Below are 26,077 nucleotides of genomic sequence, written 5' to 3' on the forward strand. Positions count from 1 at the left end.
ATGGAGACAGTTGAACATTATTGAGTTTTTTTTCTAAGTTTGTAATTTACCTCTCACAATGTATAGTTTAATTTACATTTGTGTGAACACAGAAGAAAAAAATGATTTTCAAAGTATTTTATCTTGGTTGTTGAAATGTGGGACTCAAAAGCCAGATTTACAGAAATGGCACAGCAGAACCAGCTGATCCAAAGTGGTTTAAATGTACCCAGGTTAAACAGCACAATAGAAATCAACTGTTGTTCTAAAAACAGGTCTTTTTTCTTTTGAACACAAATCTCCAAAACAGTCTGCTGTTCATTTTCCACTTGATCAGTACAATTGCAGCATCCTTCTTGGACACAAACTGGACCCTGATCACCTCTGGAGGAGACAGGAAGAATCAGCTATTAGGAGTTTTTATATCAGCTTTTATTTGAAAAAAATAAAAAAATAACAAGTGGTCAGTTCTGTAGGAGATTCATCTGGTTGCAGGAACCTTTCTCCTCTACTGTGAAGGTGGGGCTCATCCAGGACAGTTTTCCAGTCTATATGATTCTCCTGGTCCAACTTTAAGCCGTCCAGCCTTAGATCGTTCATAACAATCTGGGCCACAGAAAGTTGTAGTATCTCATCGTTTGATTATTCTTGTTGTGGGTGTGATTAGGTGTGATTTTTGCTGTGGTCTGACTTATTCCTGCTCTGGTTAATCGTCTGCTTATGTGACTTGAGGCTCCTGCACTGGAAGTCTTACTACTGATCTGGTTTAACTACTTGGACGATTAGAACCACTGAGGACCAATAACCCAACAACACTACACCTCAGTGGGTCTCAGTCTGAAACGGAACCGCACGTCAGTGGAGGGCAGCAGGATCCCCAGTCCAGCTCGACTGGGGTCCAGGGCAGGTCTGGGCTGCCCCTCCTCCAGCTCCATCTCAAAGTAGAGCAGGAGCACGGACAAGAACTGTTTGATCTCATTGACGGCAAAGTATCTCCCCGGGCACATGGAGGAGCCAGATCCGAACGGCATCAGGTAGTACCGCAGCTTCTGCCCATCCTTGTAGAAGTCTGTCTTCACGGCGCCGTCCTGCACGAAGCGGTCAAACCGAAATGTCTGAGAAAACAAGAAGGACAGTCAGAGAAGGCAGAGCCACGACAGAAAAGTGACTGGGGGCGACGAGTGTGAGAACAGTGATCAGTTCTACCAACTTTCCTATTAACACAGATTTAGCTTGTGTGTTCGTGTTAAAAGGAAGTTTGTCTTCTTGTTGTCATCATCTGGTTTCTTTTCTTTGCTGATCCTATTCTTAAATGAATATCTAACATGGCTCCTCATAGATCATGAACCGTTAATGAGTTTAGTTTAAATTTTGGTTACCATGGTTCAGCATCCCTACTTCTTTTTAAACAGTTTAAAGAGTTGCAGAGTTTTCATGTTTCATGACTTTGAAACAGTATTGTTTAAACTAGTCTGGGTCCACAGGACCCCAAGGTTATTCTGGACCACATTCACAGTTGACTTCCTTTCCAATGACAGAACTTTAGCTTCATATGGAGGTGAAGAGGATTAAACAGTTTCTGAATGTTTCTGGGAACTCTTGAAAGTGACTTAAAATGGGTCTCAATCAGTCTGCTGTATGCACACAGGTAACAACATAGACGACTATTTGCACGCCCTCTGGTTCTGTCCACCTGTCCAATCATTCTGGCGTAAGGTCTATGAGGAACTATCAATCTGGTTGAATCATAAGATTCCTGCATGCCCCAAACTCTGCTTACTAGGTGACCTGAATAACATCAACATGGAATCGCACAAGGCTTATATGGTTCTCACCGCTGTATGTATCGCAAAGAAAACTATCCTCCTAAACTGGAAATCTAAAAATAATCTTAGCATCAATCACTACAGAAAGCTCATGTCAGAGCATATTAGTTTAGAGATAATGTCCTCCACAAAAAACCTGTCGGCTTCAGACTCTCCCTGGCTCCAGCTGGTTAGTCACATCACCTAGTAGGGGTGGGATGATGGGGATGATGGGTTGAGCCGGATCCTGGCTGGTTCAGTGGGCCGGGGAGGGTTTGGGGGGGTGGGATCTGCCGGCAGGATAATATGAGCCACTGCCACTTTGGATAATATGGCGGGTGAGGAGGGTTGTAGAGGGAAGAGTAGGGGGGGCTGTGGTTGCGTGGTAATCTCTGGGTTGCTTGGGTCTGGTGCTGGGGCTGGCATGCGGAGACGGGGCGCCGGCTGGGTGGAGGGCGGCTCATGGGTTTTCGGGGCCCTGGTTTTATCCTCGGCCCGTGTCTTGGTGTCCGGCGCCCGGTGGCCCCCATGGCTGCCGCCTAGTACAGCGAAGCACGCCTGTCCTGTGGCCTGGGGGCCCAGACGCGGGGTTCGCCTATGCCTTCAATTTCAGCTCAAATCTGTGCTGAAATGGGAGATGGGGTCTTTTAACAGGATGCAGTTAGATAGTTAGTATTTCTATTTTGGGGGGGGTTACACCTTTTTGCAAAGGCAAGGGTTTGATGACATCATATCCAACCAAAATAGCGACTACTGTGGAGCTGAAGAAAATCCAATAATAAACCATAACATGTTTTTTTTTTTTGTTTGACTTGTGAAACGCGTGTTTTCTGCTTAAAATAATTAATGACATGTTTTTTTTAATCTGGATTATAAAAACAATGTCTATTCCTCTTTTTGAGTCATTTGGTATTTGTTGGATCTAATTAATAGACACAGTAAATAAGATAAGAGGCAGTTCTGGACATTTTCCACCAGATGGCAGCACAGTTTCCACAATGATCACGCATCAAGGCAACCCCCCCCCCCCCCGCAACCCCCCCCCCCCCCCCCGCTCCCAAACCACCACCTAAGGGGGGAAACTCATCAGTCTATGAAACTTTTGGGTGCAGACTATTTCCTGGTTTAACCTCAGATTAAAGACGGAGCGGCAGAGCTTCTCTACCTGAGGCTCCTCGTAGATCTCGGGGTCCAGGTGCATGCTCTGGGGGTACAGAGCGATGATGTCTCCTTTCCGGACAGAGATTGCGCGGCTGGCATCGAGCCGCAGACTGAAGTCCTCCTGAGCCACTCGGATGTTAGTGGAGGCCGAGGACAGGCGGAGGCTCTCGTTGATGGAGCTTTCTACAGGATGAAGCAGACGCTCTCTTCAGGTCCTCCACAGAAACCAGCTGCTTTGAAACAAACCCACTAAACACCCTCCATATTTAAAGTTTTCTTGAAGTCATTTAGGTTCTTATCATTACTCATGATGGACATGATCAGAGATTCTGTCTATAAAAGAATGCACTGACTGATTCTGTGATTAGACTAAGAGAAAAAAAGTCTGGGTTCAGGATAATGTGGAAAAGAACAAGCGAACATGCAACTTCTACTCTTGTTTGTAAATCCTCGACCTAGAATTCAGAAACAGTGTAGAAGTCAGTTCAAAGTTTGGATAAATATGTTGCTTTGTGATACCGAGATAGATGAGTTTGTCCAGCTGCTCCTTGCTGAGATTCACATCGTTGTCGGTGCTGAACTCCACGCCGTCGTCTCTCAAGACATCCAGGATCTCCTGCCGGACGGCCTGCAGAGCCTCAGGGTGGCTCACCAGGTAGTACGTGGCCCAGAAGGTGGCAGGGAGCGTGTTCCCCACTGAGGCCCACAGCATGGCAAAGTGGTGAGCTGAGAGTCAGAATGAAAGCGGGTCAGAACTTACAGCTTTAGAAACCTGACATTTTCCCAGCCTTCTGGGCTAAAACTGAAAAGATTCTGTCTGGTTCATCAGGGAGGAGCCTGATCTCAGAGAGGGTTCAGGCAAATGTAAGTGGGTCATGTGAGTGCACCCTGCTTCTCCTCATCTGGATCAGTAGACCAGGAGGCCTAATTCATGGAATCTGAAGGACTCTAATCAAATAAGGTGCATAAGGATCCAGAGCCACCAGATCCCTCCTCTGCCTTCCAGAAAAGTGAAGACAGGGAGAACATCTTCTCACCTGACACCCTTACTTTATCTGACTCTGGAATTCTGAACCTTCTGAGAAAAGAACAGCAGCAGAACAAGGTCTACCTCCTATGTCGGTGTCCTTCAAGCTCTCCTGTTCAAACAGTCCAGCCCGCATCTTGATGAATTGGGACGTGTTGGAAAAACGGGACAAATGCTTCGGCAGGAATTGGTGGATCAGCTTCTTGCGGATGGCGCTGGTCTTCCCCAGGAGCCAGATGGGAACCTGGGCAATGAGTAGTGGGAACATGTTGTCAAACTTGTTGAAGTCCTCTCTCAGCGCCTCCATGCCGCTGTGGCGCTGGCCGGTTGCAGGTCGGCCAAACATGGTGAGGAAGGTGGCTTCAAACATGACGGAGGAACAGAAGTCACACATGCTCCTGGTCCCCCAGAGGCCATGGTCCAGGTGGTCCTGACGAAAGACCAGCAGCAGATTACCCATCATGCTCTCTGTCAGGGGTTGGAGGTTGTCTCCCTGCAGGAGCTGGAAGGAGCGCATTATTTTATCCCACAAGTCAGAGTGCACAGGCTTGTATCCAAAGGTCAGAGGCGCCACTTTGCCCGTGAACTCATGGAAGTCCAGTTGGCGACCCTGCCTGATGACGCTCGGGTACAGAAGTGGGTCCATGATGAAGGTCATGTATTTACCTACAGCACAGAAAGAAGATTGAAAAACCTATTCATAGTACAAACTTTCCAGAACCTTAAGGTACCAGGATCAGAAGTACGGTTCAGGTGCCTTTCAGGAAGAAAAATGTTAGTCATTGCCGAATCTCTACAACCAAAAGGTTGGCCTGGTGTCAAGAGGGGCAGCAAAGAGGCCACTTTTCTCCAAAAAAAACATCAGGGGCAGACTGATTTTCTGCAAAAAGTATGGCAAATATGACTGCTGAGGACTGGGGCAAAATCATATTCTCCGATGAATCCTCTTTCCGATTATTTGGGGAATCTGGAAAAAGGCTTGTCCGGAGAAGAAAAGGTGAGCGCTGCCATCAGTCCTGTGTCATGCCAACAGTAAAGCATCCTGAGACCATTCATGTGTGGGGTTGCTTCTTATCCAAGGGAGTGGGCTCACTCACAATTTTGCCCAAAAACACAGCCATGAATAAAGAATGCTACCAAAACAACCTCCAACAGCAACTTCTTCCAACAATCCAACAACAGTTTGGTGACTAACAATGCATTTTCCAAGTAGTTTAGCAGCAAACTTTGTGAAAACTAATAATTGTTTAATTCTCAAAACTTTTGGCCATGATTGTAGATCTGTAAGAGCTCACAGAACACACAGTGAAGGAAGTCCTCTCTGTGATAAAAAAAAAAAAAGAAAATCCTGAAATTAAGTGTAAATGAAGGCAAGATCTGTTTCTGGATCTTGTTAAAAGACAAGTACCATTATTCTGGACCAATCGCAAACGTTTGGGTTAATCTCTGAACCACATACAACGAAAAAAACTATAATTTTTGTTATTGGGTTATATAAACTTTTTTGTGCAAACATAGTTTGAAACTCGAATAAATGTGCATGCAGGTCTCTAATGGATACATATGTTAAAAGAGCCCCTGCGGTTTAAAAAACAAACTAACTGGAACATAACAGTGCAAAAAGGACGGGTCCAACAAAGGATGTGCAGTGAGCTGATTCTTATTCATTTGTTGGGCAGATTGTTGCTGACTTAAGCAGTGACTCAGGTGGTTGGGCAGGTTGTCCAATGATTGAAGGGTTGGCGGTTCAATCCCTGCTTCCCCCAGCCAACTGTCGTTGTGTCCTTTGGCAAGTCACCTCACCCTCCTTGCCTCCAGTGCAGCTCCACTGGTGTGTGAATGTGCATGAATGATGATCCCGGTGATGGTTTGTCAACTGGCAGCCACGCCGCTGTTAGTCTGCCCCAGGGAAGCCGTGGCTACAACAGTGACTTAACATCACCAAGTATAAATGAGGAGTGAATGAACAATGGACACACTGTCGCTTTAAGCATCCGGAAAAGCGCAGATAAATCCAATCCATTATTATTACTACTTCACCCTCGGGATAGTTGGTCCTCCACACCAACCAACAGCCTGATTTATAGGTCCTCTGCCTGCTGCTGATCATCGTCCTTGGCCCTGTTTACTCTACCAGAACCTGGACTCACAGGAACCAGCAGTAGAGCTTCAAAAAAGCTGGAGGGAAGATCCTAAAGACCAGCACTGAAAAATTCTATTGGTGCATCTTAGTGACAACTAGTGGCACAAGTTGGAAACTGCAACTTATAAAATAACTTACAGTTTTTCTCCATTTGGTTTGGCTCATTTCTTGAAACAGAAATGACTTTCTCAAAACAACATGGACAAACCTCCAAACCACTTGGCAATTGTTCACAACAGAATGGCATTTCTCATTAGTTTCATCAAATTGCAAATGTCTTAGTACACGTCTCAATGTCTCAGTACATCTTTCAAATGATTAAGTACAGGTAGCCTTCATTTAGCACAATTTCCAAGTGAATAGATCTTGTTGATCTAAACTGATTGTTGATTCTCAGTCTAATGGTTGTTCTCTCCAAAATGAGTCAGCATCATTTCATTTATTGTGTAAGTCATCACATGCACGATAGTCTGTTCAATTGTCAAAATTAGTCAAGAACATAATATCATGAATACGATATATGAATCCCTTGGAACATTTGATAAATTTATTACAGTAATTGACAGTCAGGTGAAACTAGAACTTGACTAACGAAAGAGGATGTCCCAGGCCAGCGAGGGGGCAATATGTAATTTCTGTCTCAATAAATGAGCCAAACCAATGGAGAAAAACTGTAACACTACAGCATGAAGATCAAATTCAACAGCTTGTTTTCAATAAAAAAACCCTCAACCATCCGGCCTCAAACTGGACTTTTTAAACCCTGAACTGATGAAGCTTTTCGGGATGTGAGAAGATTGTGATTCATGTCTGTACCGATTGTGTAATAACAAATCAAACGTAAAAAATGAATTAGTGATGTTTCAAATATTTTCTGTTTTGTCTCAATAACGTCATCATTTTATGGGTTCATGTAGATCCAAACAGACTGAGGAAGCACTGAGGGAGAATCAAGATCAGAGGATTTATTTGAACGCAGTGTGAACATCTGTGTTATATTTTTGGACTACATCCATGTACCATCCATGAAGGAACTTTACATTCTGATCCCAAGCTGTCCTCTCTTGTGGTTTTTTTACTGTCACAAAAACTGAACAAAGATGATGTAGAATCTAATGTCTGCACTTTATTTTGAAAGAACAGCAGGGATAAGGTGTTCAAACACACCTGCTATGTGCACCGTGAACACATCTCCGTACTTCCTCTTGTACTCTTCAAGAAACTTGTGGGCATCTTTCCCGAACTGCAGAGCCTTCCCGATGAAAGGAATCCATCCATTGATCAGCGGAGGCTCGTCGTCTCTCCTGCCCGAAAAAAAAGACACAAACTCATCTTCTTCACTGTTTAGTGGACAACAGTTCACGTGTAGCTTGTCGTGAACGTGTTAATGATTAACCCTGCTGAACTTTAAGCTTAGATGTTCCTGCTCTGCCAGAACTAGGTAAAACTGGAACAGAAACAAAACGATCTCTTCCTTCTATTTTATCGTTTTAGTTATTATTCACACATGATCAAACCCGAGTTCTGAGGAAAAATGTTCACACTCAGATCCTCCTCTGACTCTTTTCATCTTTCCAACTGGTTCTTCTGGTTTCTCCCACTATTATGGTTTTCGTAACATTAATCTGCTCATTGACATGAAGGAGAAGGAGACGTTCCAGCAGACCCTCAGCAACAAAGATCATCTTTAAACAAATTCCTATGATCTTTATTCAATTGCATTTTCAAAATGATTACAGATCAACTGTGAGTTTTAATAAATTCTATATATTGTATTACAATGTAGGAATACATAGAGTTTAATGTTCAAGAATTTAGAGCTATAATCCAGTCACACAGGGAGTTTGATCAGATCAGAATTCAGATTTCTGCCCGGCAACAGAATCCTTTAGCATTTTTAACACATTTATGCAGCTTTGTTCCACTCAAGCTTTGATGATTCTCTCACATCTGCTTTGATAGCCCTTTTTTTCCGATTCTTTAAGTTTTGCCTAAATTTCAACTAACTCAGGAAGTCGTTTGACTTTTTTCCTGCTGCGTCGTTCCCTTTAAAAATTCTGAGATTTCTGTAACCCTTTAAATATTTCAAAGACTTTTGCCGTCTTTCAGCATCTTCAGTAGATTCTTCCTTTGGTCTAGTTGGCTTTCACTCACTCAGCAGATAATGATTTGTGCAGCCTGATCATCTGCAGCATGAAGACACATTTAAACAGAGCCAAGCCTTCTGAAACCAAAGGTTTAGGAGATCTTCAGGACAAAACTGCATTTGCATGAAGCATTCCAAATAAAGAGAAACATTCTGGTAGAGGTGTTTACATGAGTACATGAATCATAGCAAAAGGAATAATCCTGTTTTAAAAGAGCCTACATCTGTGGGATAATAAAGAAGCTTCAAAGGGGGCCTGGAATGGAAGAAGACCAGATGAAACATGTTGACGTGTAAATTTGTTGGTGGGACGCAGTAGCAGTTTTAGGCACGGGCAATACGGGCAATGGCGCGGGGCGGAAAATGAAGGGGGGCGGCGCCGGCGGCTCAGCGCTTGTAAAAAGATATATGCACCACTATTGGTTTACTTATATCACAGAGTTTGTAACAGCCTGAAACTTGGCGGCGCCCCCGCCCCGCAGCTGCGCACTCTCCTGTCTTTGAGAAGAAGACGCAAATGTGTGTGAAGAAGGAGAAGGGGAGGGGGCGCGGGGTGAAGGGCGCACGGTGAGCACGGCGACGACATACAGCATTTTGAAGAGAACTGTGATTTGGACTGTGAACTGTGAACAAGAGAGCTTGTTCAGGACTTGTTCAACGACTCTAAGGCTACGTTCACACTGCAGGGCCTCTTGCTAAATTCCACTTTTTTGAAAAAATCAGATTTTTTTGCAAGGCCGTTCACATTTCTAATTAAATGCAAATTTTTGTGATCTTCTGTGTAAACGTGAAATGACCCAGAGTTGACCCGCATGCGCAGAAGAGTACTCAACGGTGAACAACGTCAGTCGTTGTTTGTGGAAGTAGCTAACGTTAGCAATGGATGTCAACAACAGTGTTGTCAACAGCGGAGCTCTTTTCGCATTATTACATTTATTTTCACAAAGGAGCCAGCACAATTACAATCTTCTCATTTTAAGAAGGCATTGGAGCCAGGATCGTCTGTACCCACTGTAGTGGAATGGGAATGTGTATGTGTTGGGGCCGCACGCGCGTGTGTGTAAGAGAGAGGAGAGACCGCGTGTAGCGGTAGAGAAAGAGGGGGGCTGTGGGGGCGCACATTCATGTTGTGTGTTACGGAGGAAGGAGAACAGTTATAAAAGGAGGTTTCTTCCAGAATAAATACTATTGAATCTTTATTAACCTGTTCTGGAGAATCTGAGGGTCCGTACGGCGAAGTGAACCCCGGAGGAGGATCCGCCTTGGGTCCCCCGCGCTACTGACCACGGTCGGAAAGGGAGAAAAAAAAATAATCGCGGGGAAGGTTCAACAACACGCTCTGCCATTTCGCTGGAAATTCTTTCAAAAATCGCCCGGTTGCGATGAGAGCCCTTGAGTTAGGCCTGAATGGAGCTGTCACCCCAAATGTGAATCAAATCGGTGACCTCGCTTCCCTTCCACTGACTGGTCTCAGCAGCATCGTCCGCCATGGTTGTTGTTTATGTTCTAGTTCCCGCCTACTTCAACGCAGAATTATGACTTTTGTAGCGTATGGATGACGTACGGGTCGGGTTCATGTGGCCTGGCCGGTCAGAAGGCGGTCGCATTTGAAAAGATCGGAATCGTATCGGATTCAGGACCACATACTCAAGTGGCCTGGGTCGTTTTTGAAAAGATCAGATCTGTGTCGTTCAGACTGTCATGAAAAGATCAGATACAGGTCGCATAGGGGCAAAAAAATCGGAATTGGGTCGTTTCAGCCTGCAGTGTGAACTTAGCTTAAGTTTCCTAGAGCTTATCACTTTCATGTCTGATGAGGATCTATCAGAAATATGTCCCAACCTTTGGACTGCTCTCAGGATTGCACTCACCTTGCCAGTCACTGTGGCTCAAGGAGAGAGGAGCTTTTCAAAATTCAAGTTGATCAAATCATATCTAAGGTCAACAATGTCTCAGGAGCGACTCACTAACCTTGCCGTTGTTTGTATCATTCATTCAGTAGGGGAGCAGATTTCATATGATGACGTTATTGACGAGTTTGCATCAAGGAAGGCTAGAAAGGTTAAGTTTTAGTTAGTGTTTTCTGTTCTTAGTGCAATGGTGCTGCAGTTTTACTTATTTTAGCGTGTTATTTGTGTGATAAAAGATTTGTGCTTTATAATACTAATTTTATATTATTTATTCAATATTGTGTTTGATTAAATATTTTCCTACCTAACTGTATTTTTGCCATGCTTATGGTCTTTTATTTTATGTTCTGATAACTGTTATAATGCTGTGCAGAATTCTGATAAACGTCTTTTTTTTTATCAATTTCTTAATTTCAATGACAATAAAACATGTCAGTTGACATGGACAAAGTGACTCTATGGGGGGGGGGGGGGGGGGGGGGGGGGGTCTCGCCCAGGGAATAATTCAGGATATAACCGCCACTGGTGGGATGTTTCCAGAACCCACAAAGGTCTGCTGAGCACACAGCATCTCAGAGACCAACCCTTCCTTCAAAGCAGGACTGTTCCACAAAAGTTCCAGGTTCAGATCCAGAGGACAAACCTAAGCAAATCATCTGCTGTTCCTGCTTTCGTGCTTGCTGTATCTTACGGTGTTGAACCAGCAGCCGGTTTCTCTGGCTACGCCCCCCTCTCTATCTAGCTGCTTTCTCTATGCCCCTTTGTGCTCTAAAGTTCAGGAATGTGGTTGCGAGGTGGCGCCTTCCTCCCAGGAGACCGGTCCATTCCCTCCTGGTGCTGACCTACTTCTGCAGAGTAACAACAAGCAGCTTCCTGTCCCAAAACTAATCAGCCCACTTTGATCACTTTGGACATTCAGCTTCAGGTCTGCAGAACTCAATGTGTAGGTCCAAAGGACTGGTCTAGAGAGCGTCATGTTTCCCAACCCTGGTCCTCAGGGAACCCTGTCCTACATTTTTTCAATCCTGCCTTGCTCAAAGACACCTGCCTTTGATGAATGTCATTATCAGGCTTCTGCAGAGTCTGATGTTGAGCTGAATCAGGACAACGCGGAAAACACACCGGACAGTGTTCCCTGAGAAGTAGATTTGGGAAACACTGGTTTAGAGAATCATATGTGCTAATATGTCCATTAAACACCTATGTTTACATCTTTGCTAATATGTAAAATACAATATGAACACAAATGTGCTAACACTTCTTATAACATTTGGGTTGTGTCTGAATTTCTTCACTACTCACTACTTAGTGCACTACATGGACAATACCAATACCAGTTTTTGGGACAAAAATAAGACAAAGAACCGATAAGGAGGGAAACACCAGTAGATCCCCTCACCCACCCAGTAAATCATGTGAAGTTTTGATTAGGGATGCACGATGAGGACAACTTGCGATGTGTGATATTAGAGATTATTATTGCGATAACGTTATAATTTGCGGTATATAAACAAATAGCAATATAACCAAAAACATAACGCTGATTTCATTGCAACAGTTTAAAAATTATACTCCAAATGACCATTGTCGACATAGGTGACAAACATCTAACATAATAGGCCTCCACCTGATTGGTCAACAACGTGAAGGGCTCCATCCGATTGGTCAAATGCATAAAGGCATTTATTTGATTTGTTAAATGCCTCAAGCTTGCCATAAGATTGTCTGAACACATTTAAGGTTTACGATTTATTGCGAATTTTGCCGTCCTTTGCAATATGGATATTGCAGAGCTGGATATTGCGATAACGATAAATTGGTGGTATATTGTGCAACAAATTAAAAGTCCTCTTATGTAATAACATCTTTTGGTTGTTGATGCAGGCTGTATATAATTGTATTTTAAATGTAAAGATGGAATTCTTAACATGGGAGTAAAAGTGGAATTGCTCCGAATCAAGACCAGCCACCAGTGGTTATTTAAAAAAATAGCAACTCCTGATGCTTCCTGGTCTGCTTTGAATTCTCAAATGGAAAAGGGGGATTCAGTGTTTACATGATTAAATCTGTCCTAACACCAGTGTTAACATCTGTCAAGATACAAGCCCATATGCAAACACCACTTCCTGCACCAATGCGAATGTTTGTGAAACCTACAGAACCTACAGCAAAGAGAGGATAATTGACTTGAAATGTGCTGCATTTTGACAGGTTATACAAAAAATGCTTGGGGCATCCAGCGGTTCCAGAGCCCCAATGTACTAATAATAGTGAGTAATGAAAAAACTCACTTCCCAGACTGTAAAAGAAAGTCTACAAAAGAATCCACGACACTGAACTGTGCCACCAGAAAACAAAACCAGGGACAATCTGGATTATTGTTCTTACCACTGACTGTATATGTGAACTGGACTGAGTGAGTGTGACATCACCCACAGAAAAAGGCTAACTTCCGGCTCCAACCACATGAAGTCTATTCAGGCTATTATTAAATTCTCTCCCTACTCCCTAATTACTAACATTTCTTTTCACAAAAATTGTTCAAACGCAATACATTGTGGTCTGTTTCTAATCTAGTGAGCAACAATGCACACTGCTTTTTGCAGAGAGTTCTGCAGGGGAAAAATAGGATTCATTGTAACATTTTAATTCAATTCAATTCTATTTTATTTTATTTATATAGCCCAATATTACAACAATAGTCATCTCAATAGGCTTCAAACAGGTATTTGTGAAATAAACATGAATCATAAAGAACATAAAGTCAAAGAATTTACATCTATGACTCATAAAATGCTATGAGGCATAGAATTCGTTAGAAAGGTATCTGAGCAAGAATCGTTTTGGTGACAAATATAATGACTGAGTAATAGCTGTATATTTCTCAATAGAAGTCTAAGGGAGTTTGGCTTCTTGGAACCAGCTGTACTTCTTGTCTGGAAAGCCAGGGGGAGTGCTCACTCAGTCCAGTTCTCATATACAGTCAATGGTTCCTACTGAACTATTCCTACAGGCTGAGATTGACAGAAAAGTGACACAAGGATCACTAAAAATTAATACCAATGAAAAAAAAATCACTCTTCTGTATCAACAGTTACTAGCAAAGTAAAAAGGAACAGATTTTTTTTTTTTTTACTTTGCTAGTAACAGTTATCAACAGTATTCTCCCAGAATGCTTTGCAGCCCCAAATGTTTACTTTAAAGTCAACAGAACATCCCCCTGTGGAGTCAAAATTTGACCCCACCGTCTCTGCCTCTCCATCTGGATGGTCTCAAAAGAAAACTGAACCAAAAATGCGCTTCAGGGGGTCAAAACTTCAGGACTAGAGAGGAGGTCTAGCAGGGGGCGGGGTTCTGTTCATCCATCTGTCTATAATTTAACATCAATCAAGTCTGACAGAACGGGCTTCTTCTGTTTTTGGACCAGAACCCACAACTGTAGTGAACAAGCCGACATCATAACAGATTTGAAAACTTTTTTCCTGCAGCGGACCAGGCAAACGAGCCGAACCGAACCGGGTAGTACTGACCTCTTCCTGGTGCGCAGCAGTAAGAGCAGCAGCCCGACGAGGCCGAACAGCAGCGGCAGCAGCGCGGACATGACTGGGTCCCCAACGACGCTCCCCCGGACTCACTCCTGCACGCGCTTTATGCTTAAAGTTAGAAAAAAGGCACACAGCACTTCCGGCTGCAGACTTCAAAATAAAGCTTCCGATCAGAGTGATTTTCCTGTAGTTTTCCTCTTCTCTGCCCATTATCCCTCCTCCATCAAGCAGACAGGACAAGTAAATGATCAAGAGTGCTGCTTTGTTGGATTAGACAGGGATCCCAATAAGTTAAAAAAAAAAAAAGCAATCCGCGTTTGAACCGTGGTTTGAACTTTATACTTTGAACTTATGTTTAATAAATCTGTAAGTACATTTTGTTATCAAGTCCCCTTGTGGGAGATGAACTAACAGAAGCCAGCAAGGAATAGGAAACTTTTTTTTATTTAAATTGGTTAATTCCATGAAATCAAAACAAACACAAAGACACACATCAAACCCAATTAGGATATTTGATCATACATTGATTGACAAATTAGGAAAGGAAAGAAATGCACTCACATTCATGTACATATTCACATACAAGTTTAAATGATGCCATTATAATTGTTCTTAATCATAAAAGACACATTTGTACTCATACATACAGTACATTCATACATCTACCGTTTTATCCCTTTTCGGGGTCACAGGGCTGCTGGAGCCTATCCCAGCCACTTGTGGGCGAAGGCAGGGTACACCCTGGAGTCTTTGCCAGTCTGTCGCAAGGCCAAAATCACACACTCATTCACACTCACACCTATAGGGACGATTTAGAGTTGCCCATTGACCTATGAAGCATACAGTACATGAAACATTAAATCCATCAAATATAATGATGATCAAATAGATTTAGCTCAATTTAATGAAAGGAATTAATCACTTTAAAAGAAGAAGTCTAAATTGAGGCAGAACTTTATGAACCATTTTGGAGTAATACAAAAAATTAAATCAATAAAAAAACACTGTGAGGGTATTTACAAACAGCAACCATTAAATGTTACAGACACTATTTGGTGCTAAAACAACTAAATAACACTAAAACCAGTGATTGCTCATGCAGGCAAAATTCTTTGATAAGTAACCCTTAACTATGAAGGCCAGACGCTCCAACTTCCTGTCCTGAAAAACATGGCTCTACTGATGTGCAGCTTTTGTTCCTTATTAGAGTGAATTTTGTATTACTTACTTTGGCTGATGTTTCAGCCTCGTTCAGCTGGACCTCGACACACTAAAAAGAACCTTCCTGTAAAAGGTTTCGAGTGTTTCTGTCTCAATGTCCTTAAACTGTCTGTAAAACAGCTCTGAACTCAGCTCATTTTCTCTGACAATGAGCCACAGTGAAAATCAAAACCACTTTGTCGGAGCTGATCCAACAGAAAATCCAAAACAGATGAGAAACAAAGTAACAGTCATGTTTCAGTTTGAGTCCCGCAGGGTTACGAGGAGAAAAAGAGGCTGCTGAATAACAGCACAAAGCCCCCTTCAATTCTGAGAAAAGCATCCAGAAGCTTTTGGGCAAATGTCTGGGGTCGATGAGACTAAAAAGAAACTTTCAAGATCTTTCAAGATTCTATAACTAACAAGGCTTTTCGCAGTCAGACATGGAGGTGGGAGTGTGATAGTGGGAGACTGGAGCCACGTGTTCACTGATTTGACATGTTCAAACTTCTTCATGTTTCCAGGCTTTTCAAGGTGTAAACATTTTCTCCTCAGGCTTTCTTCAGCCTTCAGTGTATCCTTATTACGGAAGGTTCAGATTTCCTTACATGTTTTTTATGCCAGTCGTTGCTTGTTTCTTCCTGCAGATCATCTGGTTGGCAGTTTTATCTGGTTGACAGTGTAAAAGAGAATCATTTTCTCTGCAGATCACAGCTTTCCTGTCTAGATCTGTCTGGACCCGTCCCCCATCCTTTGCAGTGGAGCAGCTCCAGGGTTTGGAGACAGTCAGCATGTCAAGAACTGAATCATCACAAACACAAAACTCAGTCTTGTGCTCAGAAACAGGAAGCCTTCAAATTCCTGAACCCAAATCATTAGACCCACATAAAATCACCAGATCCGAGCTGTGCCAGCATATGCAACAGAAGATGGTGGCCCGCAGTAGTGCGGCGGCTTCTCGTGCTCCCGCCACCAGCACCGTTTTTACTGTAAATGGCTGGCCCGGGACCAGAGACACAAATTTCGGTTATTTGCTGTGGTGAAATGACAATAACGAATCATGAATCCTGACTTTACAAAGCACCTAAAAATAAATCTAACATGATTCAGAATGGGCCACATTTTAGATTCTGTAGCTTCAGGGAACCTTCACAGAAAACCAGAAGGTCTGTTCAGAAGCTTGGAAACGTGAACCAGAGGGAGGAGAGGCCTGGACATCTGCTGAGACTGAAACCAACCTGCTTCCACACACAAAATATGATCAAAGGAAAGAAAAAAAAAGGAAAATGAATGGAATTATGAGTCACTGAATGAATGGATGGATAAAAATATCAATTACGGTAACAAACAACTGCATGTGTGAATGAATGAATTAAATAATTAACACATGAATAAAAAATTGTCAGGATGAATGAAAGCTAATCTCTGAAGTAAGACGCTAGTAAAGAAGTTAATTAACAAATCAATCAATGGGTGGATTAATAAATGAACACATGACTGGATGAACTGATGAATGGATTGATGTTTCGTTCTTATGGAACCAAGGGGACTGACTGACAATAATAATGTATCTTTCAGAACTGAACCACCATGATTTGAGGCTTCTTGCGTGTAGTAAGCAGTAACAATAAAGTAAAATTTATTGAAAATTAAATAATCAAAATCAGCCATTACTGTACGGTTTCTGTATTTGTAAATGAGCCTTCTGCACCTGTCCACAGGTATTTTGGCCCACTCCTCATGAGCAAACTGCTCCAGTTGTCTCAGGTTTGACAGGTGTCTTCTCCAAATGGCATGTTTCAGCTCCTTCCACAGATGTTCAATGGGATTCAGATCTGGGCTCATAGAATCCACTTCAGAATAGTCCAACGTTTTTCTCTGAGCCATTCTTGGGGGTTCTTGGCTGTGTGTTTTGGATCGTTGTCCTGTTGGAAGACCCGTGACCTGCAACTGAGACCAAGCTTTCTGACACTAGGCAGCATTTTTCTACCCAGAATGCCTTGATGATCTTGAGATTTCATTTTACCTTGCACAACTTCAAGACACCCTGTGGCAGATGCAGCAAAGCAGCCCCAAAACAGAACTGAGCCTCCTCCATGTGTCACAGTAGGGACAATGTTCTTTTCCTTCCAGTCTCAATCTCCTTGGTCGTCTCCCATGAAGTCCACTCTGGGTCAAACAACCACGAATGGTGCGATATGACACTGATGTACCTTGATCTAGGAGTTCACCTTTAATGTCTTTGGAGGTTGTTCTGGGCTCTTTGGATACAGTTCCAACTATCCGTCTCCTCCATTTGTCATCAATTTTCCTCTTCCAGCCACGTCCAGGGAGTTTGGCTACTGTCCCGTGGGTCTTAAACTTCTGAATAATATGTGCCACTGTCATCACAGGAACTTCAAGCTGCTTAGAGATGGTTTTATAGCCTTTACCTTTAAGATGTTTGTGTTAGATTTTGTTTCTAATGTCCTGGGACAATTCTGTCCTTCACTTTCTGTTGTCCATGTTCAGTGTGGTTCACACCTTTTCACCAAACAGTAACGTGACTATTTGTTTCTCTTTAAATAGTCAGACTGACTGATTATGGGTTTGATAACAGCTGTGATGTGAATTAAAGGACATACCTGAGTTCATCATGACTCCCTGGACAATTAGTTCTCAGTCTTTTATGGAGGTACCATCATTTTTGTCCAGCCCTGTTTCATTACCGTAGTTTTTTTTTTTTTTTAATAATTCTGTTAATCAACAACTCAAAAGTAATGGCTGATTTTGATTATTTGATTTTCAAGAAATTTTAATTTATTGTTACTTTTGAGCATTTCAAGTCAATTCAGTGAGCATTGTGGACTTTCTTTCTTTAACTGTGGGGTACCAACTATTCTGTCCACCACTGTAGGTCTGCCATACCCTCATGTCTACATGGCTGTGCTGCTCAGCCGTGGGGAGAGCTCTTAAGGAATTTGAGAACATTGGAGACTTCTTAATGAGCCGCGCTCAGTGTGTATTGCAGTGAAGACCTCTGGTGCTTCCTCATCTCCACAGTTTGGGTTTGGGCACATAAACCCATACCTTCAGACTCTCAGAACCTTCTGACCCAGAACTGACTAGATGGATCAGATCCACACCTTGGAAAGACTTCAAAATCCTTCAGAAAACATATTTCCCAGTTCCAACCCTGATACATCACCATGCAGCCCAAGTGAATCTTCTCCTTCACAGTGAGAGAGCTCTGGTTCAAATCCCAACTGGGTTCCGTCTGTGTGTGGCATTGTGGTGGACTGGTTAACTGTCCAGGGTGAACCCACCTTCATCCTCAAGAAGCTGGAATAGGCTCCAGCAACCTCTATGACCCTGCACAGAGCAAAGACAGTGTAGATAATTGATGTATTGTTTTTAAGGACCCCAAACTATAAAGTTCAGTTTTGTTCTGCTGACTGGACCAAAGTCTGGTGGTCATGTGTGAACATCAAGATGCAGCTCTCATCCTGAACATTGCTGTATGCCCAAACCTCTAAGATTACTCACTCCAACATAGATGTTTGCTTCCAGGTCTTTGTTAAAATGAAGCACAGCGTCAACTCTGACATCTCCCATCTTTATGTGTGCTAGAAATAAAGACCACATGGGAAATGGAGGAGAGCATCTCAGCTGCAGCTGTGCAAAGATCTGAATCTCTGCATGTACCACCCAGAACCAGAGCATTCAAAACAGGATTTCTGATCCAAACCGCAGCTCTCTGATCAGAACCTGCGGTTAGATCAGGTCCCATAGCTTTGCTTTTGTCATTTGCATCTCACACAGACGTCCAGGTGTTTCACTGCATTTTTGTGAGATTTCAGTTTGAAACGGTCACAGAGTTTATGTGCATGATGGTAAATCTGATAGTTTGTGTGAAACATGGCAGCTCCTGACAGAAATGTACTGAAGAGCCATCAAAATAAAAGATTTTATTCCAACCTGAGGAAGTAACAACACCACAAAGGATGAAAAAAAACAGCTCTGACTTCACGGTCACAACTGGTCTGGTCTCAAAATTCCACAGAACCACAGAGACTCAGTGGTGATTTGATTTGATGTTTTCATTGGACAAAGCTGAACAGGAAGTGACAGCGGCAGGAAACACACAAGAAGGGCGGCCCAGCCCTGGTCCTTCAGATTGACTGTTTTGCAGTTCTCTCTGCACCGCCTGCTGTTGGTTAGCTGATTAGTCTAAACACACTGAACATGCATGATTCAGGGATAACCAGCATCAAGAAGTGCAGCTGGAAAACAGGCAGGGTGGTAGACCTCCAGAACCAGGGTTGGGCAGCCCTGACCCATAGGTCCACCAGAACTTTACAATCACAAAGCAAGGCTGAGATTTAAACTCTGTTCATATTGGTTCTGCTACCTCTCCCATCAGGGCAGAACTGGACAGAACCGAAGAACCTAATATCAGTGCAGCACAACAGATCCTTCATGCAAGATGCCTCCATGAACAACAAATTATTTTCAGATCAGCTGAGGGTTCACAAACTTCCTGGACTGAGAGACGATGGTGTGAGAATGTCTCTGGTGTCATCTGCTGAGGTCCAAAGTTCTCTCATTGGGGGTTGTCCTCATGTGGGACTTTTCAGTCTGACAGGAAGTTGCAGAGTTCCCGTTAAAACTTCTGAAGTCAGAGAAGTCTGGCCCGGCGGGCCTGGAAAGGGGGAATGGGTTGGTTTTACTCAGAACAAAAAGCACCAGTGGAGTTTAGTTTGAAGGCATCAATTCAAGGTGGGGGGGGACTGAAAGGAACCAAAGGGTACACCAGATTAGAAGTTGACCCGAGGAGGAGGCATGCTCTCTCTGGGTCAAAGTGGCCAAGCGGATCTCAGAGTTCTGGTTCTGAAGTACAGTTAAATGTGGGGGCCAGGCAGAACCCAAAGCGCCAAAGAAGAGTCTAAAAAGTTTTCATTTCAATAGAAACATGAGGGCCAAAGCCACACCCCCACACAATAAATAACAGACAGGAGGGCGGTTCTGACCTGGTTCTGGACTGTTAAAGTTCATCAAGGCAGTGTAGTTAGTGTCACTGAACCGGGTCCAAACTCTGAGGGAGAGTTTCTATTTGGTTAGGTTCTGATGTGACATTTGGCAGCTTCAAGGGTTTCGGCTCTGAAGGGGGCGGAGCCTGTAACTGGGGAGTGGTCACCAGTAGAAGGAGCGGGACAGGAAATTGGCTGCAGCTCCAAGCCAGCTGGCACCGTCTTGGCTGGATCCGATCCGGGTCACGGCCTTGTCGGGTTCCTGGGACGGACTCTCATCCTCGGGCAGGTATTCCGGCAGGTCTTCGTTCCGCTCCACTGCCACAGAACCGTCCTCTGCAAACGGGACCAGAACCTGCAGAACCACAAAAGCAGAACATGAAGACGCCTTTCTGATCTGTACAGAACAAACAGCAGAACTGCTGAGGATCATGACTACCACCACGAGGTCATGTGGATGGAGGTCAGAGATCAAATGTGTGACCTCTACTACAACAGGTCAGTACGGAAATTACGATGACATCATCAGTGTTTGCAGAACAGAATCATTCACACTGATGGGCTGACAGTAGGTCTGCACAATAAATCGCAAATGTATCGTTATCACAACATCAAGCTGTGCGATACGCATATCGCAAAAGACGGCGAAAATTGCAATAAATGGTTACCTTACATCTGCTAAAACAATTTTATGGCAGCTTGAAGTATTTAACGAATCAAACAAAAGAAGTCTTTCTGAGAACAGGAAATGTTAGAAGGAACCAGGTCACAGGAAGAGAACATGAAGCTACAGTGGTACTTTTGTAGAACATTAAAGAAAGAAATAATTCAATGCATCACACTTTTCCTCCAAAACTGAATGACTTAAAAACAGATCAGTAAAAAAGCAATCAGAACATGACTGATTGATTTTGATGCTGTGTTGATGTGCAGGTTCTTAACATGTTAGCATATGTTTGTCCTGTAGGTTAAGTCCTTTGGACCAATAACAAACACTGAGGTCTGCTCTATTTCCTGAAAGCACCAAGCCCACTGTGAGCAGTTTGGTCTTTTCAGCCTCTTCAGTGAAAAGAGAATGAGATCATGATCGTTTAGATACATTTCTTTCTGATAATTTCACCTGACCCCCCCCCCCCCCCCCCGCCCCCACACACACACACACACACTTAAGGAAAGCAATATGTACAAACGAAAGACAACTAAAAGCAAATTTTGCTTTTATTTAATCAAACGCAAGACAAATGTAACCCCCATTTCTGGGATGAATAATAAATAAATGAACACTTTTGGAATCAAAGTTAAGTATAAGATTTTCCTTCTTCTCACTCCCTTTTGGACTTGTGTTGTTTATAATTTTCTTGTTTTATATAATTTTTGTCATGTTTTTGTCTTATTTTGTTATTCTACACTTACTTTCACTTGTCCAAAAGGATTTAATTTAATTAATAAACCCCGTCTTCTCCATGGAGAAGACGATGAAGCAGCAGGAGTCGTTGTTGTTTGTCGCTTGTGATACCGCCGTGTGAAACTAACGCTACGGAAGCTCTGGGGAGCCAAAAATGCGGCATTAAACAAAAACACGATTTAGTTATTTTTGAAAATCGCCCGTAACAAAAATTTTGAATCAATTTATTCAATCGATTTTTCGGCCAGGCCTAGATTTGAGATACTAAATTCGCCTAATAGAAACAGGACAATTAAAAAAAAACTCGCATTTATTGAAAAAAACGCGTTTGCGCGTGGAGGAGGTGGTTTTTTGAGCAGTATCAAAATTGACTTATTTTGCAAAACTGCGATTGAAACACTTTTTTGGAATTAAATGAGTCACATGACCAACAACCAGATGCCAATGAAGGAACTGGCTGCATTGGGCGCTGCACAGCGGGTGCCACAGAATCCCACAGCATCACACAGTTTGTTAGATGCACAGCTCCTCTGTAAAATCAACAACCACGATTTCCCAAAATCGCTTAATCCATAGTCCCTCCCATGAGGGAGGAGCTCGCTGCTCCGTGGCCTTATAGATGACGATGAGCGCTAGTGCTGTGGCAGACATTTGAATGGGTCTGCTGTAAATCAAAGGATTGCTCACATCCGTTGCCTTGAATGACTTATCATGTGAGTTGGTTTGTGTATAATTGCATAATTAAAATTTAATGGAAACAGTGTTATTGGGAAATTGTGGTTTTTCTTTTACATTTCTAGAATTCTGATCAAGTTTTGCGCATGTGTGTAATGGAAACACAGCTATCGTCACTCAAATGTCATCCTGCTTTGACTTCACTGTGTGTTTTACAGAGGAAGTGGTTGGCTTGTGCGGTAAAAGGTTACTTCTAAGCTACAATAACAAGTAATTTGTTATGAATTAGTTCAAAAGTAACTTACCCATCATTGGTTCTGATCCAGATCAGCTTCTAAAGCTCTACTTCATAAATGATTTAAATGCAGTCAACTGTAAAATATTATGCAAACCTAGAAAATTCTGGTCTTAGTGGCCTGGTGTTACAGCGGGAAAAAAAGACAAACGTTTCTGTAAACAGAGTAATAAATCAACCTTTCATGATAGGCATTGTGGGGTCCCACAGGGGTCTGTGTCGAACACCACTATGTTTGTGTTACAAATGAAAAATATTTGTAATGCAGATAATACAGGTGTCTCCAGTAATAATTTAAAAAAAATATTGAGATAGACAAACTTTCTTTAAACTCAAATGTTCTTTATCAGAGGAAAAACAAATCAAAATATTATATTTATTGTAAATTTTACTTTATTTACCAAACTCCTGGCATCACAATAATGAACCAAGAGGTCTGATGGCCCAGTTCTTCAGATATTCTAGAAAATTCTAATACTGACCTCGTCGCCGTTCTCCGTCTTCACCACCTGCTGAGCCTTCATCACCTGGGTAGAAGCTATAGCAGACCCCAATGCCTTAAAATGGAGACGGTCAAAGTTAATGCCGGCACCAGCCGGTTTCTGTAAAGGTCCAGAATGCCATGAAGAGGTCTGACCACCTCACCTCAGCCTTCAGGTCCGAACGGATCCGGACGATGCACCTCTTCACGGCCATCTGGAAGGTGAAGCTAATGACTCCTCTGATTTTAAGCAGCGCCTCTTCACACAGACTCCTGCGGCTCTGCAAACACAGGACCGATTCCGAACTCAGGCTTTCGTTTACAGCAAACATGAAAGAATTGAGACATCTGTCCTCTAGAAAAACCAAAGGGCAGGTCCAGTCAGGAGGAGAATCAGGTACTTCCTTCAGTGCTGAGGCTAAGCTATAGAAAGAGGCAGCGTGGTTCTGACCCAGCTTGAGTCACTTAGGATCTGGACTCACTGAGTCATCCAGCCCGTCGATCTGCAGGACGACTGTCTTTGCTCTCTTGTTGCTGGAGCCTAAGAAGAACTGAGCTTTGCGGCGGCTGCTCACTGCTGCTCCAGCTGGCTCTGAGTCGGCGGCGCTGGCGGCCTGCAGCAGCTCATAGATTTCAGACGCCAGCAGTTTGGTCTCTCCAGGAGTGGTGGATCTGCCAACACCAGACCAAAACTTAGCTTTAGTTTCACTTATCAGTGGTTGATTGTGGACTCATTAGAACTGCTCTGGTCTTCCACCAAAGCAGATCAGACATAGGTTCCTGTTTCAACATAAATAAATGAAAAGAACTTTTTGGGGCAGCGACTTTGACTCCACCTTGTGGCAGTGAAATTATTTAGACTTAAGAAGTGCTTTATGTCAGAACTTTATCTGGTTCTGGACTCTTAGGCCGCATTTACACTGCAGGTCTTGATGCCCAAATCTGATTTTCTGACTATATACGATTTTTTTGACGACCCGCTTAGATCATCTTTTAAAAGTGACCCGTATCTGATTTTTGCATTTACACTATACAATGCTGAAACTATCAAACGTAGACGTTCTGAGGACTACGTAGCAGCATTTCCGCCTAGCGCGGACCTCCTTCAGACTTTTGTGTGACTGCGGTGTCATTGAGGCAACGCAGCGACGGAAGGAGGCGTTGCCTTGGGCGGTCCTGAGGGGACGTTGTGCTGTCCTAACAGTTCGATCCAAGCAAAGAAATAAACGGCTTCTAGCCTGTTCCAGAGCAACGGTGTCCCGCTTGATTAGTTACCGTTTGTGTCCCGACCGGAAATAACAGCGGTTTCCGACTACGGTCTGAAGCCTGAGGCTGAAAGGTAACACGCTGACAGCAAAATCAGCGCACAAAAGCACCTTAATAAGTCATGTGATCTCAGTTGTTGGTGCCCTAAGTTGATGTCACTGACATACGACTCGCATTTACCTGGGAATATCCGATTTGTCTGCTTACGTTGCACACGCAAATGCAAGTATCCGATTCGTATCCGATTTATTTCCACATATGAATGAGACCTGTATCCGATCTGAGAAAATCGGAATCCATGCGCTGGTGTCCTACTTACACATTTACCGTTCATATCCGATCTTTGCCACATGAGAGGAAAAAATCGGAATTGGGTCACTTGAACCATGCAGTGTAAATGCGGCCTTAGTGTCAGACAAAAAAACAGGTCCACCTAGTACAGCACACTCACTTCTGCATGATGTTCTGCAGGCTCAGCATCATCCCCAGCTCCCCCCTCAGCTTCTCCCTGTTGGCTCGACATTCTGCCAGGTATCGGATCGCCTAAAAGCGCAACTAAGGTCAGACCAAAAACAGCAAACAGAACCTGGTTCTGACCCATAACAGCTCAGAGACTAGCCTGTGAACACACACCTGACATCTTCTATCACTCACCAGCAGGGCGGAGTAGACCACCTGAGGGTTGGGGTGGTCCAAGAACAGGATGAGTCCCGGTAAACAGCCCTGGTCCTGGACGATGGCCTGCCGATTCATGGGGTCAGCAGCCAGGTCCCTGAGCTGGTTGACCACAGCCAACGCGTCCGGCTCACCGCTCATGGTCAGTGCTCACCCACCCATGCAAAGAGGAATCTGCAGGACAGAGGGTTTGAGGAACTTTGACACACAGATTTCAAAGCAACAGCGTAGATCCTGGCAGATGTTTACTGAACCAGCAAACACAAAAATGCTGTTTTGAGTTTTAATGCTAAAGGAAACTGAACTCATTCATCTTTAATCCACACAGCTTCGTTTGATTTTCATGTTAAGTATGAACACATTCTTTACATTTTTAAACTAATTTTTGTAGGATCATTTAAAAAAAAGTTCCAGTTTGGTTGGAATCGTGGAGTTCTGGCTCGTGCACGCGCACGATGAGTAAACAAACACCTGCAGCCACATCTGACTCCATCAGGCGGATCTACGGCTTCCTCTCGTCTCCACCTTTTATCTCTGCTTCTACGCCACCTGAGAATGAACCGGTCACTGAATAAAACAGATCCCGGCTTCACCGTGACACCCACGCTTGCGTGACGTCACGAACTAGGAGCAGGAACTCACTGAATTACCGGTGTCCACGCGGTGTCACGCGCGTAAAGAAGGACCGGCGCAGTCGGCCCCCCTCAACAGGTGTTCCCAGGGTCCCGGCGGGAGGTGTCACCTTCCCTCGCGGATATTTGTTGCAACTGTTTCGGCGAAGCTTGGTGCTAAGCTAATAGTTAGCCTGTCTGCCTGCCCTCCCGTGAGTCTCTATCCGTTTCCGGTGAGCGCGTGGACACTGTGTGTGTTTAGCGCTTTTCCAGCAGCAAAACACACATCTTTACTGTTTACGTCTGCGAGTATTGTTTTGTTTTTCTCTTTAATTTAACGACGCTGACGCCCGAGCTGTGGCATCGGTTCTTCCTGCCGAGAAGCGTCGAAGGTGGCCACGTCACAACAGAATCCCTGTGATTGGCCAGTTACCGGGAGTCTGATGATGAGAACCAATCAGCTTATGAGTTTCCGGATGTAAAGAGCCCACACCCTTAAAATGTAGGCGAAATGATGCTGAGTCAATTATAAAGTCAAACCCAGTTTTCATTTCGGTTTTTAGTCAAAAGGAAAACACCAAATAAAGACACGGTTCTCAAGAGCATGTCGTTTACTTATTCAATAAAGATCAGTTATCAGCTTCTAAATTTTACACGCTGTGACTGGAGAGGTTTTCCTATGCATTCTGGGAGTTGTAGTTATATTCATGGTGAAAGTTTCCAAAACGGGTGTTTTACTGATCT

The 26,077-nt window shown here is 43.4% G+C and overlaps 2 protein-coding genes across 3 annotated transcripts; both read right to left on the reverse strand.

Moving 5' to 3' along the window:
- Nucleotides 1–102: 102 nt before the first annotated feature.
- On the reverse strand, nucleotides 103–13,844 carry LOC101173499 (25-hydroxycholesterol 7-alpha-hydroxylase). Its single transcript, XM_004078778.3, has 6 exons — nucleotides 13,702–13,844; nucleotides 7,283–7,419; nucleotides 4,057–4,638; nucleotides 3,465–3,671; nucleotides 2,950–3,128; nucleotides 103–1,094 (listed from the first exon to the last, which is right to left on the reverse strand). The coding sequence occupies exons 1-6, from the start codon at nucleotides 13,770–13,772 to the stop codon at nucleotides 795–797; spliced, it is 1,476 nt and encodes a 491-aa protein (XP_004078826.1). The 5' UTR covers nucleotides 13,773–13,844; the 3' UTR covers nucleotides 103–794.
- A 4,999-nt stretch (nucleotides 13,845–18,843) lies between these two features.
- Nucleotides 18,844–25,752, reverse strand: LOC101173737 (armadillo repeat-containing protein 1). 2 transcript variants are annotated; one of them, XM_004078779.4, is made up of 7 exons: nucleotides 25,373–25,752; nucleotides 24,702–24,896; nucleotides 24,499–24,590; nucleotides 23,264–23,453; nucleotides 22,946–23,062; nucleotides 22,783–22,857; nucleotides 18,844–20,280 (listed from the first exon to the last, which is right to left on the reverse strand). In XM_004078779.4, the coding sequence occupies exons 2-7, from the start codon at nucleotides 24,861–24,863 to the stop codon at nucleotides 20,089–20,091; spliced, it is 828 nt and encodes a 275-aa protein (XP_004078827.1). In that variant the 5' UTR covers nucleotides 24,864–24,896; nucleotides 25,373–25,752; the 3' UTR covers nucleotides 18,844–20,088. The 2 variants fall into 2 exon arrangements, with proteins under 2 accessions (XP_004078827.1, XP_011484566.1); XM_011486264.3 differs by having other exon boundaries at nucleotides 25,365–25,752.
- Nucleotides 25,753–26,077: the final 325 nt, after the last annotated feature.

This window comes from Oryzias latipes, chromosome 17 (genome assembly GCF_002234675.1).
Source record: "Oryzias latipes chromosome 17, ASM223467v1".
NCBI lineage: Eukaryota > Metazoa > Chordata > Actinopteri > Beloniformes > Adrianichthyidae > Oryzias > Oryzias latipes.

Coding starts and splice junctions, on each gene's coding strand:
- LOC101173499 (XM_004078778.3), bottom strand. CDS start 13,772: ATGTCCGCGCTGCTGCCGCTGCTGTTCGGCCTCGTCGGGCTGCTGCTC. Junction 4,639..7,282: donor GTTCACGGTGCACATAGCAG/GTGTGTTTGAAC, acceptor TCTGTGCTGTAG/GTAAATACATGACCTTCATC. Junction 1,095..2,949: donor AGATCTACGAGGAGCCTCAG/GTAGAGAAGCTC, acceptor TTGTTTTCTCAG/ACATTTCGGTTTGACCGCTT.
- LOC101173737 (XM_004078779.4), bottom strand. CDS start 24,863: ATGAGCGGTGAGCCGGACGCGTTGGCTGTGGTCAACCAGCTCAGGGAC. Junction 24,591..24,701: donor TGGTCTACTCCGCCCTGCTG/GTGAGTGATAGA, acceptor TTGCGCTTTTAG/GCGATCCGATACCTGGCAGA. Junction 23,454..24,498: donor CTGCAGAACATCATGCAGAA/GTGAGTGTGCTG, acceptor TGGTGTTGGCAG/ATCCACCACTCCTGGAGAGA.